Source organism: Chelonia mydas, chromosome 9, assembly GCF_015237465.2.
Source record: "Chelonia mydas isolate rCheMyd1 chromosome 9, rCheMyd1.pri.v2, whole genome shotgun sequence".
Taxonomy (NCBI): domain Eukaryota; kingdom Metazoa; phylum Chordata; order Testudines; family Cheloniidae; genus Chelonia; species Chelonia mydas.
The window spans coordinates 83,261,433-83,281,399 of NC_057855.1; the positions used below are offsets into that span (position 1 = coordinate 83,261,433).

A 19,967-nucleotide genomic window follows, 5' to 3' on the forward strand; every position below is an offset into this window, starting at 1 on the left:
GACTCAGTTCTTCTAGCTATAAACCAGTTGTTTTGTGATTCAAATAGGCACTTTCTGAATTTTACCTGGCCCACCCACTTCTGTATTGCCACGTTTCATTCATACTCATTAATTGCACTCTAAATGTCTGTTGGGCTTTCAGATGGTTGAAGCCATATGCAATGGAGGAGCAGCTTTTTGTAACCTTGCAGAAAGCTTCTCTGTAACAGTAGCATCTAGTGGTAGAAAGACATATTTTACATTCAAGAAAGATGGGTAACCAACTCAAAAGTGTGTGTAGAAGAGTGAACTCACCACTGGCACACCATCTTGTGGCTGGGCATGGTATGCAAGGCTCTCCTTCTCTAGCATGCCTTGCTGGCAGCTGTTCCAGCATTGTAGTGGTCTCTCTTCTCATGATTCAGCTCTCCAGCCAGGTCACTGTTAATCCCACCTCTTCCAGGGTAAACAAAGTCCAATAAACTAAATGCAAATAATCACCCCCCAGCTATGCTCACTGTTCTGTAGTCTCTTCATCCCATCCCAGGCTCTGCAGTGTTGTCCTTTCACTCTTGTGCAGAGTAACACCTTCCAGAGTGTCCTCCTTGCATCAGTGTTTCTGTGCCATCTTTTCAAGTGGACCAGTAGAGGAACCCAGGCCCTGCCTCTTCTCTGGCTTCCAGTCTAGGAACCCTGTGGCAAGCAGCTAAGGGGTTTGCTCTCTTGAACTCTCTGCTATCTCCATGGACCACTTCCTACCTTGGTCTTCCTTCAGACCCTTGCCAAAAGCATCTCCCTGGACTTCATGTACATCTGCTGCCTCTAGGCCAGTCTTCTGCACGCTAATCACTACAGAAGGCCTGTGAAGTTCTTCCCTTCTTGGCTTGCAGCTTTTTTGTCATCTGGCTTTTCCTCTCTTTATGCTCACCACCCAGCTCCTTTCACAGCTGGGCCTTATCTTCATTTGGGCCTGGCCCAGCCTCCAGGTGCTTTGATTGAGCTCTCCATCTCCAGTTAACCCTTTTAGTTCTACTGTGGGGAATATAGCCAATCACAGCGAGGCTTCCTTGGGGCATTTACCTACTTCTGCTGAAGTCCAAGATAAAACTACCATGAATTTAGTGAGAACAGGATTGCACCATGTATTAAAATTTTGGTTTCACTTTTGTTTCAGGCAGCATGAGTTGGTATTACTTTGCTCCCTTTGAGCACAGCAAGTAAGATCAATATTTGGCGCATGGTCTTTCACCTTGCACATGAAAGCCTAAATTCTAAAACTCTGTAAATGACACCAACAAACCCTGTAACCACCTATGTATGTTTTAAATTGTAGAATGATGGTGAATTTATAAAAGAACCTCAAGCCTTTTGAATTGTCAAGCAAATTATGATTAATGTACAATTTTAAGAGTGCAGTATAGCATTGTTTTAATTGAAAAAATTATATTAGTACTACAATGCAGAATAGCTCTTATTAGAGGGACAGTACTGTACATAGTCAGTTTTATAAGTGAATTTCACAATCTAATTTGTATGCCACTGAAGACACAATATTAAGCTTGTGATAGCTTTAATTCAGAAAAGATGTGCTGCTTAGATTCCAACACATCCCTACTAAGTAATTCAAGTAAATCAAGGGTGTAAGTGGTTAGCCAGGCACCTTTTGTTGCTTTCATAAATTAACTAAACTACAAGCATTGCAAATTGCAGGTGGAAGAGAGAAACCCATAGAAATAGATCAATGTAACAGTTGTAGCTAGGATTTTTTAAAATCAATAGAGAGGACTGCTGTAAAATGTGTTCCACAGACATTCTTTTGTTTTGACTTTTTCATTTCCTCTCCTTAGGTGTAGGGTCCTGGGTGTCAAACTCAGTCAGTGGAGAACACCCGATTATACTTATTTGCTTGATTGTCAGACCAGGCCTACAAAGTTGGGAACGTACTTTTCCGCTAGATCTACCCCAGAATTTCCATAGTGACAAACGTTGCAGTGGAGGTGATTAAATATTTAGTTAGAAATAGTGGTGGTCCCCTTTCACAGCCCCTTTTTTTGTATGTACAATTACTCATTTGGCATGCACAGTTTGTGGTAGTTGCATGCTCATTTGGCCGATTCCCAGCCAATGGGAGCTGGGGGGGGCAGCGCCTATGGGTGAGAGCAGCATGCATGGAGCCTCCTCCCCACCCCCCGCCTACTAGCACTGTAATGTGGTGTCAGAACAGGCAGGGAGCCTGCCTTAGCCAGCCCCCTCCCCCCCCCCACCAGTCAGGAGCCACCTGAGGTAAGCCTGTGCCCCAACCCCGAGCTCCAACCCCCAGATCTCAGCCCCTCCAAACCTGGAGCCCCCTCCTGCACCCCAAAGCCCTCATCCCTTGCCCTAGTCCTGAGCCCTCCCACACCCTGATCCCCTATCCCCAGCCCCACCCCAGAGCCCTCACCCCCTCCTGCACCGCAGCCCGCGCTCCGAATCCCTTGGCCCCGCCCCCCAGCCTGGAGCCCCCTCCTGCATCCCAAACCCCTCATTCCTGGCCCCACCCCAGAGCCTGCACCCCCCAGTCCAGAGCCCATACCCCCTCCTGCACCCTAACCCCCTGCCCCAATCCAGAGCCCCATCCCACACCCTGAATGCCTAATCCCTGGCCCCAGCCCAGAGCCTGTACCCCCTCCCACATCCCAATCTCAACCTGTAGCCCCCCTCTCACATTCCGAATCCCTTGGCCCCACTCCGAGCCTAGATCCCCCTCCTGCACCACAGAGCCCGCACCCTCAGCCGGAGCCCTCACCCCCTCCCATACCCCAATCCCCTACCGCAGCCCAGTGAAAGTGAGTGAGGGTGGGGGAGAGTGAGCCACCAAGGGAGGGGAATGTAGTGGGCGGGCCCTCAGGGAACAGGCGGGGCTAAAGTGTTAGTTTTTGTGCAATTAGAAAGTTGTCAACCCTAATAAAGCCAACAAAAGCCATATGATAAATTTTTAAGAATGGGATCAAATTTGGAATGGAGGCCTGGATTTGGATGTGCCCACTTGGCTTTCAGCATCCCTTTCACACCAACATCATCCGCACAGCATGGATGTTTTCATCCCATCCAGAGATAGAGAATTGACTTTGCTAACTTTATATAACTTGATTGAAAAGATGAATGAACAATTAGATGTAATATTTACAGTTACTGAACTTGAAGAAATTGTGATCACTTGCAAAGAGGCCATAAGGATTTTTAAATACTAAAGAACTTCTGTCCTCTGGATTTTTGATTACTTATTTTTTTTATCTTTTTAATTAAAATTTAATTTAGTCTTTCAAATCTAGGTGGACTTTTTGCTTTTTAAAAGTACTCTGAGTGAACATTAACTGTGGTATATTTAACATTAAGTGAACATTAAAGATACATGTAACTGGGGACTAAGAGGTCATTCACTCCTAGTTGTTTAAGATTAATATGCATTTTTTCTATTTCAAAGGTAAATGTTACAACTAGCCATTTTGAAGCATATAAGAAAAATAGAGCAATATGTAAAAGAGCTTGTCTCCTCTTGATAAATCTTGAAGAGAGGGATGTGGGTTTGTAAGGGAACTATGTTATATTACTCCCATTTGGAATAATTGTTAATTATATAAAATATAATATAAATTATTAATTAAAATAGGAGATGAACAATTTATCCTTTCCAGATTGCTGGGGATTATCACTTCCATCATATTTGGTGTTGCAAATTCTGTAAATAGGATACAAACCTGATCGTATTAATAGTTTTTTTTATATTATCATGTTCATTAATCTGCTTGACTAGAAACCAAGAATATGACATTTAAGACGAGGTGGCTGAATTCAAACTACTAGAAGAATGAGGACATAGGCTTCTATGCAAGTGATTTGAGATTTGGAGGAAACATACTCCTAATTTAAGAAATTTGAGAAATTGGTTAAAAAAGCAAAAATGCCAAATTGATGTTTTGTCTCCATCACCTGGCTCTGGAAGTTGACATTGCCTGCTACGCTGCACTAATTCAGGAAGGTTTAGTACTAACAGCATGAGCTCTGAACCAAATTGCAACAAGAGTATTCTAAAAAATTACCACTGTGGCTGCCAGTTACCAACACAACGTTCAGGAAACACAAGTGTTGTTCTTTCCCTGTCTGCCTCACAACTGTAAGGGTGGGTTCAGGAAGTGAAACGTCATTCACAGCTATTTTGTTTCCTGGAAATTTTGCAGTCTGCCCAAAAAGTAAGACAATGTAAACAAATTCTTTTCCTTGCATTCAAGTGATTTGATGATACATCTGAATTACTCTTTGCAGTTCATATTTATGTTGGCAGATTTCTGCTGGCAATAAATCAAGCCTGTGAGAGAATTATCAAATGTGAGATTGGTAGATGCATAGATTCCAAGGCCAAAACGGCCCATATGGTGACCTCATTTCACCTCCTATATAATACAGGCCATAGAGATTTCCCAAAGTCTTTTCTTTTGAACTGGAGTATTTCTTTTCTTTTTAATTCAATCTTGATTATCAAATTGCCAAATATTCCAGCAGAGGTCAGACCAGTGCCAAATACAGAGATAAAATAATCTTGCTACACCTACTCGAGATTCCCTGTTTATTCATCCAAGAATCACATTAGTCCTTTTGGCCATAGCATTGCACTGGAAGCTCATGATTGTCCACCAGGACCCCCACATGTTTTTCCAGAGACACTGCTTCCCAGGATTTAGTGTCCCATCTTGTAAGTATGGCCGACATTCTTTGTTCCTAGATGTATACTTTTAAATTTAGCCACATTAAAACACATATTGTTTGCTAGCTAACTTCAGCCCAGCTTACCAAGTGATCCAAATCATTCTTTATCAATGGCCTGTCCTCTTCATTATTTACCATTCCCCCAGTCTTCATGTAATCTGCAAATTTTGTGATGATTTTATGGTTTTGTCCAGGTCATTGATAAAAAAATTAAATAGTGTGGGGCCAAGAACCAATCCCTGCGGGACCCCATTAGAAGTACACCTGCTTGATAATGATTTCCTGTTTACATTTACATTTTGACACTTCTCAGCCAGTTTTTAATCAATTTAATGTGTGCTATGTTAATCATCAGGCTGTCTGCTTTCCTACACAGAGAAAGATAGGAGAATCTTACAGGTGTAATATGCTTGTTCTCTAGAGTGCTGCACTCTTTGCACTGGGTCTTCTAATTTAAAAATTAGAAGCATTGTGTTATGTGGTGGAAGCTGCTTGTCTGTCTAGCTTTGCCAAGCTGAATGTCTGCTGGGAGGGGGTTCATTAAGAAGATATTGATGACTTGTGTGGCAAGAATGTCCTAATTTCCTCTCTGTTAAAACTATGGGGAGTGGGGAGGATTAACATCAACCAACAATGGAAAAAAAAATAAACCTTAATACACACCTGTGAAACTCATGACACCTTTTGTCACTCTTTACCTTCATGCATCTCCTGGCTCTCCAAAAGCCAAAAAGAATAGGTGTTTTGGACCAACTGGTGCACAAGGTCCGGGGCCCTTAAGCAACGTATCTTTCCAGCAGTCCCCTTTCTCTTACCCCAAGGTGTCTTCTGCTAGAGTATTTCTGCTAAATGCAACTCTGGTGGTATGGCACAGAGAATATCTTTTAGATAAATATGAAGCCACTAGGACTTCAAGGAGCCTTTAAAATGTCTAATGTATCTTCTTTGTGAAAAGGCGAACTATCTTGAAAAGTTGGGTCTTTAACAAATATTTCATAGGTTTCAGAGTAGCTGCCGTGTTAGTCTGTATCCGCAAAAAGAAAAGGAGTACTTGTGGCACCTTAGAGACTAACAAATTTATTTGAGCATAAGCTTTCGTGAGCTGCAGCTCACTTCATGCATCCGATGAAGTGAGCTGCAGCTCATGAAAGTTTATGCTCAAATAAATTTGTTAGTCTCTAAGGTGCCACAAGTACTCCTTTTCTTTTTGCAAATATTTCATAGACACTCTTGGGTACAGTATGTATGAATTGCTGGCTACAGTGAGTGCCAAAACAGTTACCATAATTGGTCATAAATTTACTGTATTTGCCATATTTCCTGTTCCAAATATAGGAAACACTGCTTATTGTAGCAAAATCAATTACTGCTGTTTGTTTTTAACAAGTGGCACCAATTTATAGAAAATTCCTTTTCTGAAATTGGATTAATCACATTTCAGTTAATCAGTCTTGTTTTGATTAATCCTTTGGGAGCCATACTGTTATGTTCTGCACAGCAGTAAAGGTGTAAGTATAGTTATTCCTGGGGGGAGAATTCATGTCCCCTGCAGATTTTTTTGCTTCCCCTCAGAAAAATGACTTTCTGACAGGGAAGCAAAGGGCAGCTGCAAGAGCGGTCATGCACCCCTCCCTAGAAGTGCAGGTGTGTCATTTTGGGGTGGGAGTAGGGCTAGGGATGCCCTGGCTTGTGGCTCCTACCCTGCGCCAGGTTCAATTGCTAGTTCTGGCTGTGAGGGGGGCAGGGGAGGATGGGACTTCCTCTTCCCCTGCAAGGAGCTGCCGGGGCTGGGGCCAACTGAGACCCACCCCCAGAAACCTCCCTCGGCTGCAGGAAGCTCTGCACCCGCCCGCCAGCTTCCTGTCTCCCATTGCTCCTCAGCCGTGGGGGGAAGGGTCACTGTATGGGGAGCAGCTATCCTGTCTGCCCATCTCCCATGGATCCAGATCACCTCCCACTGAGCCCTCTGTGCTTGCTCCCCACCTCAACAAGCCCCACCTCCCCTGCAACTGGACCCCCCCCCCCCCCCCCCGACGAGTCCCCTGGACCCAGATCCCCCCTGCAGAGCTCTATTCCCCCTGCACCCGGAACCCCCAGTGAACCGCCTTCAGCCAGATTGCCTTACACAGAACCCTCTCACCCCACACTAAGCCCCTCCACGCTTGGATCCTGCCTGGCTGAACCTGCCTGACCCACACCTGGATCGGGGGGCCAGGCTGGGCATGCATACAAGACTGTGTTCCTCTAGGTTGCCTGCCCCTCCATGCCTGTGCCTGGTATGGAGGGGCAAGGCCTCAGGGTGTTTCTGGAACAGGCCTGGCCCTTGCACTGTGTCAGGGTTGGGTGCAGCCTCACCACCAAGTCCATGTCCGGAGTTGGGAAGGACTCAGGGCAATCTCCCACCTCTGTGCAACTCGTGGCCTGTGATCCCCATTACCATGCTGGAGCTTCCACATTTATTTATTGATAAATAAAATATACAGAATTTTAAAATATTATATACAGATTTTTTTTGTGTGCAGAGTTTTTATTTTTTTGGCTCAGAATTCTCTCAGGATTAATACAGTGTAAAAGAATGGGTGTAATAGAATTAAAGAATAGGTTTTGGAAGTCCTGACATGTGAGTTCTATTCTTGATTCTGTCACTGACTCATTATATGCAAGCCACTTAAATTGCATGAGTCATTAACCTCTCTGTGCTTCATTTATCTTATCTGTAAAAGTAGAATAATACTTGTATTGTCCCTCATCTTTGAATGTCTCCACTGCCTCTCCCTCCACTAAATCATATTAAAATTTCTTGATCTAATTTCCAGTAACCTACAAAATTCTCTACTCATGGCTATAACCTGTTTAAATATCTTCTAGAGATGCTAGCCTCAATGCCCAGTTTGTATAATTCTATAAACCTCTACGTGCCTTCATCTATGCCACGTATAAATACTGAATGCCTTCCCTGTCCTTATTCAGATTCCTTCTTAATATTTGGTGTTTCATTAATGCTCACAAGTGAATCATCAATATATCCTTTTAAAATAAGTCTTTTTTAATTGAATCACCAGGATATTCATATGTCTACATCTGAGTAATATGTCATCTTATTGCTGTAATTCTCATATGTTTGTTACCCCTTCTTATCACATCTAACATTCTGTTGTAAATGTTTGGGATAAGTACTGTGTCAGTCTTTGTACTATGAAATACTGAGAGCATGCTTTTGGGTGCTGAAAATATCATGTCTACTTAACAGTGTTCCTGAAACTTAATGTTTTAACTTGCTTTGAAAGTACTACTCTATATAAATTTAATTATGAGAAAAGGGAAGAAACTGGATTTCTTTAATGCAGAGAGATTAGCTTCTAGTTAATACAAGTTTTAAAAAATAACTTGCTACGTAAATATAATTTAATAAGATCAGTGACATTATATAAAATGTGTTGTCATCTTACACAATTCTGATACCAGACTTAACTGACCATATTAATTGGTTCATCCCATGCTTTTTTGTGTCCTGAGGTCTCACCTTCATGCAGTCTTTTGGTATCAGTGGTTTTCTTGCTTCATCTATAGTGATGTTTTTGTTCTGCCATCAGCATCCCATGTCTGCTTTCTTGACCTGAACACTGATGGTAGTGTTTAGAATAATCAGCTTTTCTTAAAAAAATTCTGCTGTACTTCTTCTCTTCTTACTCTTTTACTGATATTCTGTTGAAATTAATGGAACATTAGGTAATATCAAGTTCATCCATACACGTTGCAGGTGTGTTCTGAAGGAAATATTTGGTTTAGATATCAGTCAGCAGTTTTAGTAAACTTTCAGTGGTTGCAAAAATGCCAGATTGGGAACATTGCAGTGTATCCTTTCCCAGGTTGCTCTTTGGCGCTCTGGGGTCAGGGGGCGCTAGCCTTGGGCAGAGGCCAGCAGCCAGAGTGGGGGAGGACTAGGGGTGCTGGGCAGGGGCCAGCGGCCACAGTGGGGGCTGGGCTCTGGTGGGCACAGAAGGGGCGGGGCTGGAGGGCTAGCTTCCCCAAGCCACCACCGATGTGTAACTGAGATGAGAATCTGCTTTTTTTTTTTTTTTTTTTAATTCTCTGATCCCGCTTTTGGTTGTGAGGGAGAAGGGAGAAATTAGCCTGGAGCATAAAAAGCACAGTGTGTTTAGAAAGCCCCAATAAAAGTAGAACGCTTTAGTTGTATTAGCAGCAAATTAGTTGTTCAAGTGATCTTTACTCTAGCAGTTTTTATAGAACTTCAAACGTTTTGAATGTAATGGCATCCATTCATATGTAAATAATGGCCTATGGGCTGTGGAAGTGTGAACCGTTGTAGGCATATTTGTACTGAAGTGAAAGACATTCTCCATGCTAGGCATTTGCATGTACTTATGATCCATAATCAAATATTGCTGTAGTAGGTATCCTAATTCTTTTTTTTCTTAGTTGTTCGCCTTTAAAAATCGTTTACTTTCAGTTAGTAATGCTTACATTAAAATGCGATAAATACAGATGTAGAGAAAACCTTTCCAAATGAATTCTATTTGAATAAGAAGATACAGTTGCCTGCTAATGTTGTTGGATGCCAATTCCTGTAACAGACATTAACTTATTATAATTGTTGGTTGTTTAAACCTTCTGCAGAGAGGTTTTTGTTAATGAGCAAATATTTTTTTGACCTACTGTCAACTGTATGTAACGCATACAAACCTTATGATCATATAATTGCCTTGTTTGTTTATAAGTAATTTGAATACTTCTCTCAGTATCTGACTTGGGCTATATCCATACTACCACGTATGTTGGCAAAACTTGTAACTCACAGATGTGAGGTTTCAGAGTAACAGCCGTGTTAGTCTGTATTTGTAAAAAGAAAAGGAGTACTTGTGGCACCTTAGAGACTAACCAGTTTATTTGAGCATGAGCTTTCGTGAGCTACAGCTCACTTCATCGGATGCATAGCATATCGTGGAAACTGCAGAAGACATTATATACACACAGAGACCATGAAACAAAACTTCCTCCCACCCCACTCTCCTGCTGGTAACAGCTTATCTAAAGTGATCATCAAGTAGAGCCATTTGCAGCACAAATCCAGGTTTTCTCACCCTTCCCCCCCCCCCGCCACACACACACACACACACATACAAACTCACTCTCCTGCTGATAATAGCCCATCCCTCTTTGAAACCTCTCTTTATAATGCGCATATTCCACCCCCTGAGCAATATAAGTTACACTGACATAAGTGCTCGAGTGGAAAGCGCTATATTGGCGGGAGAACTTCTCTCACCGACGTAGCTTCTGCTGCTCACTGAGGTGGGGTTTTTTTATGCCAACGGAAGAGCTCTCCCATTGCCGTAGAGCATCTTCACCTGACGTGTGGCAGCGGCTCAGTGTATTGGTACAACTGTGCTGATGCAGCACTGTAAGTATAGACATGACCTCACTTGGATGTTCTTTAAGGGTAGGTTTATATGGCAGGAAAAAACACCCTTTTCGGCAGCAAGATCCGGGCTTGTGCTACAGTGCTGAAAATAGACCCACCCTGCTCCCCAGCCTTCAGAGCCTGAAAGTCAGCACAGCTATTTTTAGCACTATAGTGCAGGCCCCGCAAGCTGAGTCTGTAGACCTAGGCTCTGAGATTCACTGGGTTGTATGCTGGGATCTAACTGTCAGGGTTTTTTCTTGTCTCTGTTTGCCAAATCCATTAAACCCTAGAAATGATTGGTTTTACTCTCAAGGTTTACTGGCAAAACCTGAATTTGTGATTCCCGTTACTATCAACAATTATGAAAACCATGACTTAATGATCAATTTAAAGTTTTATTTCATAAATTGAAAGAAGACTCTCTAATTAGCTACCTAGTCTAAATTCCATTTATTTTTGCTCAAGTTATTATGATCACTTTCCTTCTCACATACAGTAGCTTAAAACACACTACCTTAGAAATGCTTTTGTAGTAAGCTGCAAACAAACTAATGTAAACCAGTTTTTGAAGACAAATCTGACTAAGGCTCCTTGACCATAAGAATTGAAGTTATTACGTTGAGTTTTTCTTTGTTGGGAGGTGAGAGGGAACTTATTTTAGATAATTTAAGATAAAATCTTGGTTGCTGTCAAAGATCTTATTTTTCACTCCCTACCACCAAGTTAGCCTTTTTATGGCAGATACAATTGTATCTTTTATAGAATGTGTAGAGTTAGAGGGCTAGCAATCGTAGGCAGTCTAGTCCAGGAGAGAGACTTGTAGAGCACTGGGAATCTGTGCAACTGGGTTCTGTTCCATCCCATACCACTGACTAGTTGTGTGCTTTGGGAAGTCACTTAACCTTGATTTGTCATTACAGGAGTGGGCTTTCCCCTTTATCAGCAATTCCTTCATTTTAAATCTTTCCAACTATCAATAACACACTCCAAAATGTGCATTTCTAGTGTGTATTGTACTTCTTTGGGCTATCTCCATGTGCCATTCAGCCTCGTATCTCAGAACACCTCACAAAACATGCACTCACTAACCAGAAATGCACTGCCTGTCACTTGTGACTGATTAAATATTTGTCATTAACAAAATTGCAATCCAATTACAACTGGACATATCCATTATTTCAAAGCAAGCATTTCCATATTCTAGTATGTGTTCCTTCATAAAGTCATACCAATCTTACCATAGAAATTACAGATGGAAAATACTTTAGTATTGCAGTTTGCTTTATCCATTCTGACAAATTATCCAAGTGGTGCGGCAGCTTTCCTTGGGGGAGATTTTACAATCCAATAATACTCAGTATTAAGAAATATTACTGATAGCTTAATTTTTCTTTGCTAAATTTCATCCTATTAGTTATTTTTGGACTACCCTAAACAAGTCCTTTTTCTCTTTCCCATTTCTGTGATTATTTTTCATTCCCCCTCTTCCCTCCCCTTTGGGTACCCTTCAGCTGTGTTTTCTATCCCTCTCCATATCCCAAATGTGAAGTGTGCTCCAGAATCTAGTATAAACCAAAGTCAGAAAAATGCATTTGAGAATTTATAAACCATTTTGAATTTTATTTGTGAAAAGCTGAGACTTGTGTAGCATGTCTTGTATGAAGGAAAACTGACAGTAATGCTTAGTTTTTTCTTGATTGACAGTAACTTGAACTACCCTCAGTAGGACACCCAAGCTTGCATAGATGTGCTTTAAGTATGTTTGACTTGCAATACTCTTTTCTTGCTCCATAAATTATGCATTCATCACATTACACTGTGATTTGGTATTGCTTATGTATACCATTAAAACTTTTAATTTCAAGAGCAGCAGACTTCATGCTGAAACATTGCCATCTCCTAAGTGAGTTTGAGCAACTTGGAGCCCCCTTGCTTTGCATTACTACTTTTCAGCTGTTTGGTGCGGCATGGCTTTTCTTGGTCAGCAGTAATGGATGTGAATGAGCTCTGGGGATTGAGGAAGTAAGGAGTAGTTAATTGGCAACTATTTTTTTTAATCAGTTTTTCTTTCCTCAGTAGTTCCTTTGTATACCACCTTGTTTTTCCAACTTGATATTTTCCTCACTACCTCTAGTCAAGCTGTCATTCATCTAAATTTAACAGAAAAGTCGTAAAAGTTGTTTATTAAACCTACTCTCACCCTTCAAGAAGCAAGTTTGTGTAATGTGCAACTTCATGTCAGTTGCAGTTTTCATGTGTGCTATATCTCTAGGATTGAACTGTAACTTGAATGGGAGAAAGTTATATCTTGACCAAAGATTCGACGAAGGCAACGCATATGAAAACTGTTGAGCCCTTTTTCCTGATGAGAATATAAGGTCCATGGTTCGCTCCCATACAAAAGGGTGCTGATAACACACACAATACACAGAGATCTTTGTGTGTTCTGTCAGTTTGTTGATTGCCATACCCTCTTGCTCAGTCTAGATATTGCTGTGGCGGTTTTTTCGATGCAGATGTTGAGTTCTGTTCAAGTGAGAGGTTGACTGCGATAGAGAACCCCAGGTATGTGAACTCGTTCACCACTTCAAGTTCATAGCTGTTGATCTTGATGGAGGGTGCTTCTGCAACTCCTGGGCACATTATGTTCGTCTTTTTTAGGCTTATAGTAAGCCGAAGTCTTGGCAGGCTTTGGAAAAACTGTCCAGGAGGTTTTGGAGATGGGCTTCTGTGTGGGTTGTCACTGCTGCGTCTTCAGCGAAGAGGAGGTGTTGGATAAGGGCCTCCCAAGCCTTGGTTTTAGATCTGAGTCTTGCAAAATTGAACAGCTTTCCATCAGATCTCATGTGCAAGTGGATTCCCTCAGTTGAGGAACCAAAAGCTTGTTTCAGCAGCAGGGAGAAGAAGATCCCAAACAGAGTTGGGCCAAGTACACAGCCTGTCTTAACTCTGCTACGAATCTGGAAAGCCTCAGAGACTGAGCCATCATATTGAACTTTGCCGTACCTATTTTCATGGAAGGATCGAATCATGCTTAAGAGTTTGGGCGGAGACATTCAATCTTTTTTAGAAGCGCGAATAGTCCACTTCTACTCACAAGGTCAGAAGCCTTTCTAAGATCGATGAAGGCTATGTAAAGGGGCTTTTTTTTTTTGTTCTCTGCATTTCTCTTGTTGTCGTCTCAGTGAGAAGATCATATCGATGGTAGACCTTTCAGCTCTGAAGCCGCACTGTGATTCTGGATAGATTCTGTCTGCAAAGGTCTGAAGTCTGTTCAGGACAACTCAGGCAAAGGCTTTTCCCATAATACTAAGAAGGGAAATGCCACGATATTTGTTACAGTTGCTCCTGTTAACCTTGTTTTTACAGAGAGTGATGACGTTGGCCTCTTCGATTTCTTGTGGTACTTTGCCTTCTTTCCAGCACAGGCAAAGCAACTCGTGAAAATGTTGCAGTAGAATAGCTTTTTCACATTTCCTGATCTCATAACAGCTTATGATATAAAATATTATAAATTGTGATTTAAAATGTGTGTAGGTTGTTCAAAATGTTGCTGTTCTGCTTTCTGTAGAATTGAACGGTTCTCTTAGCTCACGTGCTCCCATATGTGTACGTGTTGACACAAGCGGTCAGATTTTTAAAGTCTGATTTATTTTTTTGCACATAGGTGTAAATTATTACAGGTGTGGGGCACAAGTGGGTAGTTAGTTTTATATCACTTTTATCTACAGAAAGCATGCACAGAAAGGGAATTCTATCTATATTCTCCTCTCCCCCATTTTTACCCGAGTGGCTATATTACTTTGTAGCTGCTAAATACGACAGTTTGGGTTGGTGCTTTTCTTTTCAGTTATGAAAACAAAGTTAATCATCATGATCCAAACAAGCACGACTTATTTGTAATTATGACCGTATTAATGAGCATGAGGAGCAAAACACGGATCCCAGATGTTTTAGTTTCCTTGAATAGGGGTTACTTTGGAACTCTCATTGTCTGTATCAACCCAATTTTCATCAGACCACCATGAAAATATTAAATTGTACCTAGTTTACTTTCTGTATTTCACTTACTGGCACTTCAATTGATTTACAAAATAAAGGTTTAAATCTTGTATTACACTGAAAACTTGACTCATCGTTAACTGTACAGCTGTTACCAGCACCTCCATAATATTGTGTAATTTTGTGATAATGATATAACTGAGCAGTTACAAGAGTATACAGTGAAGGTGCACATTAATGATATTCTATGCAAATTACAATTAATGCTAATTTACCTAAAATTTTAAAAACTTCAGTCAGCTGCCAACTATGAAAATAACATTAAAGGACTTTTTCCTGCCTCAGGCTTCAAATTGAGGTGGCCATACATTTTTATTTTTATTATTGTACACTTGACTTCCATCTTATTGTGTTGCTGCATGTGCCTTTCTGTCTTTGATAGGTTCATACTAGGATTCATATCTCAGTTCTTGGGCGTTACTCAAATTTGTTATGATTTGTTCAGATTAGCTCCCAGAATGTTACTTATTTACTACTGAAGTAGCACATAACCCCACAATAGCCGCAGTTGGAACTGAGGTGTTATTGTGGTGATTTCTGCATTAAATATATAGGATGACTTCTGGCCTCATTAAAGTCAGAGAGGCAGATCCTCAACTAGTGTAAAATTGTTGAAGTCAATGGAGCTTTGACAGTCTGCACCAGCTGAGAATTTATACCTGGAATTTTGGCCACTAACTTCACTGGGCCCATGATTTCACATATAGTGAGATATTCCTTGCCCCAATGAGTTTAGTCTTTAATTTGAAGCAAGATGTAACAAGTAAATATGATGGATGAAATAAAAGGAGGAAAAGGAGAGGGAGAGTGAAGGTTACAAAAATAAGACCATGTGATTACATAGGTTCTCTTGCACAACTTGATGGTTCCTGAAGGTATCAAATTCAGCTGGTATGGAATGTTTTACATGACAATTAATGCACAAATTAAGAAAGGTGGATTGGAGCATACACAGGACCTAGAAAAGTGTTTTCTAATAACAGTCTGTACAGGTCTGTCCTGAGAGAATTGGAATTTTTGGTTTAGATTTAATAATACCCACCTCTTTTCATCAGTAGAACGCAATAAGCTATTAATACTGTACAGGCACATTATGTTACTGAGAAACTTGAAATCTAATAATGAATTGCCATAATCTTTAGCAGTATCTTTTCCTCTGGGATGGGGGAAATGTCCCAAAAATAATATGCAGTGTAATTCATCAAAAATAAAAAAGTGAACAGTTCCAAGCATATTAATGCAATATAATAATCAAAGCATATTGACAAAAGTAACAAGGAATCTTAATTAAACATGATCTTTCTGACTAAAGGAAAAAACAAGACTATCAATTTAATTTTAAAAAATTGGAATCATGCCTTAATATTACGACTTAATCATTTACCTGACCCAAAACACCAGGATGACTTAAGTCTCTTAGACTTACAATGCATTCGACCAGTGTATTTTTATACCACTGGCACAGTGTGTGTGGGGAAAAAAGGGAATATTAAAGTGGTGAGAATTCTGCAGGCATTGTTTGGTTAGTAATAAATCACAAACCTGCATATGTCAGACAAATTGAACTATGATTTTTAACATAGGCGAGGTTTAGGTTGGCAATAGATTTATGTGGCCTACCATCTTGATTTTTAAAATTAGAAATCAGTAATATCAAATTGAGATTTGCAGAACATAATTTTTTACTGTGTGATTTTAAGAGGTGCAGGAAAATGTCTGGATTGTATATATGTTCGCTTAGTGTATTTCTTTATTATCCAGTAATTATAATTACAGCATTGCCTTTCTAGAGATGGAAAGGAACAGCAGTAAGTAATGCAAAGTTATTTGATCAACAAAAATGTTTCATTAACTTACTGCAGTTGAGAATTGTTCTGTTAAGTGACACTGAAAAATAGCAGTTTAAGCCTTGAAGTAGTAATTTATAACCAACATCAGGTTAAATACATGTTATTGCAGTGGTACTCAACCATTTCATCCTTCCAGCCTGAGCAACACAAATGAATGAAACCTCTTTAGAAAACAGTAATATATGTCAATTCTAATTTCTCCAGTGTGAAGAAGTCTGGCTCTACCCACGTTCTTGTCATCTACTTGTCTATTCCTAAACTGCCATTTTTTCCCACTGGCATTTGCTCTAGTTGTGCAGTGCCTCACTCAAACCCAGGAAGAACAGCACATGGAGAGCTATAAAAGGCAAACGTGGCCTCGTACCCTCTCATTATCAGTACTTTATCATGTCTAAAATAGATTTTGTTTTCTGATATTGCTCCATGTCACTGGGAAAAGGGAGGAGAGGAACTGGGGGTTTGATTTTTCAACTTGCAGCAGTTGCGCAGCTGGTTTTGAAAATAATTCTATGGGGTCTTGGAGAATATCATTCACCTTCTGAGATGAACTAATGAAGGCAATCACATACACAAATGTACTTCCATAATCCTGCCAAAGATAATCATAGTTGAGATGTATATAGTATGGTTTCATACAGAGTTTGTCTAGGCTTTACATAGGTTGGTATTATCCCCATTTTCCCAGTGGGAAAGCTGAGGCACAGAATGCTACGATCTTTCCTTCCTAATAAGTATATTCCTCATTCATAAAAAGATACTTAGCTTTTCTATTTGCTGTACCTGCCCCATGTTTTCCTGTCTCTCTAATCTCTGTATTGGCCATGGTTTGAAGCTGGGCATCCTAAAATACTCCTTAATGCTTGGTAGAGCTTCCCCTCATCCTGTGTCAACCTATACAATGAACTACATTTAAGTCCATCCAAAAATAAAATTGGATTTTCTCCTCCTCTTTTTGTGTAAAACTACCAATGTTTGAAAAGGGGCCTGTAGTAATTCTCACCACCTCAGTAGTTCCAATAGGTTTTCATTGAATGTTTTCAAGCATTACACCACAATAAAACATATTGATCCTTGTTAAAAGGCTGGATCAACTATACATATGATAATTTCCCCGTTCCAGCTTCAACTTTTTTGCGTCTACTGCACTCTGTACAACAACTCCATCTGAGCTAAATTTAGCTGTATTTAGCTATATTGAACCAAATTATGCTATTGATAGGACTACACACAATGGCTGAGTTTGAGCCAGAGATTTCAATGAACCCTGAGCACCTTTAGAAACACAGTTGTGTACCAGATCCAAGAGGTGTCATCTCTAGTCATTTCCAAGTAGGGTTCATAGAACTAGTGACTGTATCCTACATTCAGTGGGTGGAAAATGAAGGCTGTTGAGGACTAGGTAGCTCCTTAGACTAGGCTTCTGCACTGTTAGATTCTCCTCTTTTGCTGAAACAACCAGTTGGCCAGATCAGTTCTTTTTCTTGTTAAACATAGGCACATTTGTATACAAGTATCTCCTATCCCAAGCTTAGAAAATAATAAATGCAGGTATACTGCACTCATTTTACCCTTTCTGATTTGCCCAGTTCTCCTTATACCAAATCTTGCACAATATACTGCTCTTATCTTTGACATTTGTTTCCTACATCTCTGGTTAACCACTCTCTCCTGTTTTTGTAATGCAGATGTTACTGAGATGAATGTAGATGGTACCACTTCCCCTTTGATTTTGAACTGCTACATTACACACCTGCCCACAGGATCTTACGTTATCAGCGGATTATCTTAGATGTTCATTAGCTGCTCTATTACTTATCATACATCCGTTTTGCAGAATAGTTTCAAGTCCTATAGTTTCACAAATTTGAGTCTCCTTGATGATACCATTATAAGTATTTTACCTTTTTACATTGACATTTCTTAATTTGCATGGATATTTTGCTTATTCAGATTGTCTACGTTGATATGTTAAACACAATAGTTCCTTACAGAGTTATCATTCTGATTATTTTCAAGATGTCAAAATATATTTTTTCCAGCATAACTCTCTTCCCCTACCTAAAATTATGTCGTTTAATCTTTTCAAAACAGATTTGTCATTGATCTGTTTTTTATATATTTTTCCCCAAAATCCTCCTTAAGACTGTCCCAGTAGCAAAACCAACTCAGCAAGGAGTGACCACCCAGGAAATCTAGTCAATTGGTTTGGCCATATAACTTGTCCAGCCATGAAATCTGGAAACCATTTGTCTAAGAGAAAAGGATATACCATACTGGTGTATTGCACTAGTAAGAATTAATTGTCAGAGTAGTCATCATTCCATCAGCTTTTATTTTTGCTGTCTCTTACCTTTTTCTTTCCCAGTTGGTTCATTAGGTAGTTCAATTTAGGCACACACACCAAAAAAAAAAAAAAAAAAAAAAAAAAGCTTTAAAAATCTGTTTTGTTTTCAACAGTGCCCTTAAAGATAGCCGTTTCCCCCCAATGACGAGGGATGAGCTACCACGGCTTTTCTGCTCAGTGTCTCTACTCACTAATTTTGAAGATGTATGTGATTACTTGGACTGGGAGGTAAGGATTCCAGATCTTTTTAAAGAAAATGACCTTGATATCGGTATCCTCTAGTTCCTCCCAACCTAATAAGAAAATAACTGACATTTTGGAATATTTAGTGTAGTTATCTGATTGTCTTAGTTGTCCTTTATACACATAAGATGATGAATCTCTGGTGTCTCCTGGGAGATCTGGTGTTACCATGCAAGTTCTTAGGATATGAAAACCGTAAAGTGGAACTGAGCCATTTTCATGCCCACTGGATGATCACAGTAAACCTGTGTTCTTAAAAGACACATGAACAAAACACCACTGATGTCTCGGGGTTGTTTTTTTTTTTGTTTGTTTGTTTGTTTTTTTAAGATTAAATCCTGCAATATTAAAATAGGCATAGTCTGAAATACATCCTCAGTTTTTTGGATCAAAACTTTCTGTAATGAAGTAGTTATAGAGGAGAGCTAGATAGTCATAGTCCATCATTCTGCTAGAACAAGATAAGTCTCTAGAAAGAGGCTGTACCAGACAATCTATACTGATACTACATTTGACCTTAAGCCGGTGGAATCACATAGTGCACTCATTGGGAAGGGAGAAAAAAAAAAAAAAAAAAAAAGTCCCACACAGCTGCCTCATTTAGATATAGGAATAAGCATGGATGGCTGAAGCCAAATAACACTTTATCTAGAGCAAATGGTGCAAGCCAGTTAGCACCTGTCCCCACTAATCCCTTGAAAATAATGAGAACCAAATATACCATTTACTTTTTCAATTTAATACTTATCCTGTGAAGAGCAGCATCCACTTTACTTGTTACGGTTAAAGGGAAACTGCACACATTGTCTTGGCACAGCAGCATGAAAACGCACAGGTTACAAAGCAATTGCTGTTATGTTTACATTTTTTTTTTATTACAATGTATATTTGAGTGCGACAGTTTTACTGAAAATTTGTCACTTACGTAAATAATGGACATGGTCTAGTCCAGTACAAAAGAAAACAAATTCCACTGTCTTGTGTTAATAATGGTTTGACACACATAAAAGAGCTCTAATGCTTAGTGTTCGTTTTTTAAAAATTGGGAACAGTAATGCTTTTCTATTGGCTGTATCTGTAGGTTGAAAACGGGTGTATAGTCTCCACAATTGGGTGCTCTCACTGGTAAGGTCACAAGAGGCCTCATTTTCACTGGGGTGACTGTCTCCAGCGTTAGCCTCTGAAGTGCCAATTGTACAGTAATTGAAAGCTTAAATATAATGCATTTCACAGTTAATTGGTGGTGACAACAGCTTCATGTCTTCTCTACTGCTGAGCAAAATGGGTGCAAGTTTCCTTTGAGGAACGATCAGTTTTTCAC

At 40.0% G+C, this 19,967-nt stretch overlaps 1 protein-coding gene across 18 annotated transcripts in view; it reads left to right on the plus strand.

Moving 5' to 3' along the window:
• AMMECR1 (AMMECR nuclear protein 1) overlaps positions 1–19,967 on the plus strand; it is a 113,757-nt gene that overhangs the window by 54,406 nt on the left and 39,384 nt on the right. For all 18 annotated transcript variants that reach the window (XR_005226764.2, XR_005226762.2, XR_005226761.2 and 15 more), the window contains one exon: positions 18,517–18,631. Coding sequence is in view for 14 of the 18 variants with exons in the window: in XM_037908906.2 (XP_037764834.1) it covers positions 18,517–18,631 (115 nt within the window). In the remaining 4 variants the exon portion in view is untranslated. The remainder of the gene's footprint in view (positions 1–18,516; positions 18,632–19,967) is intronic.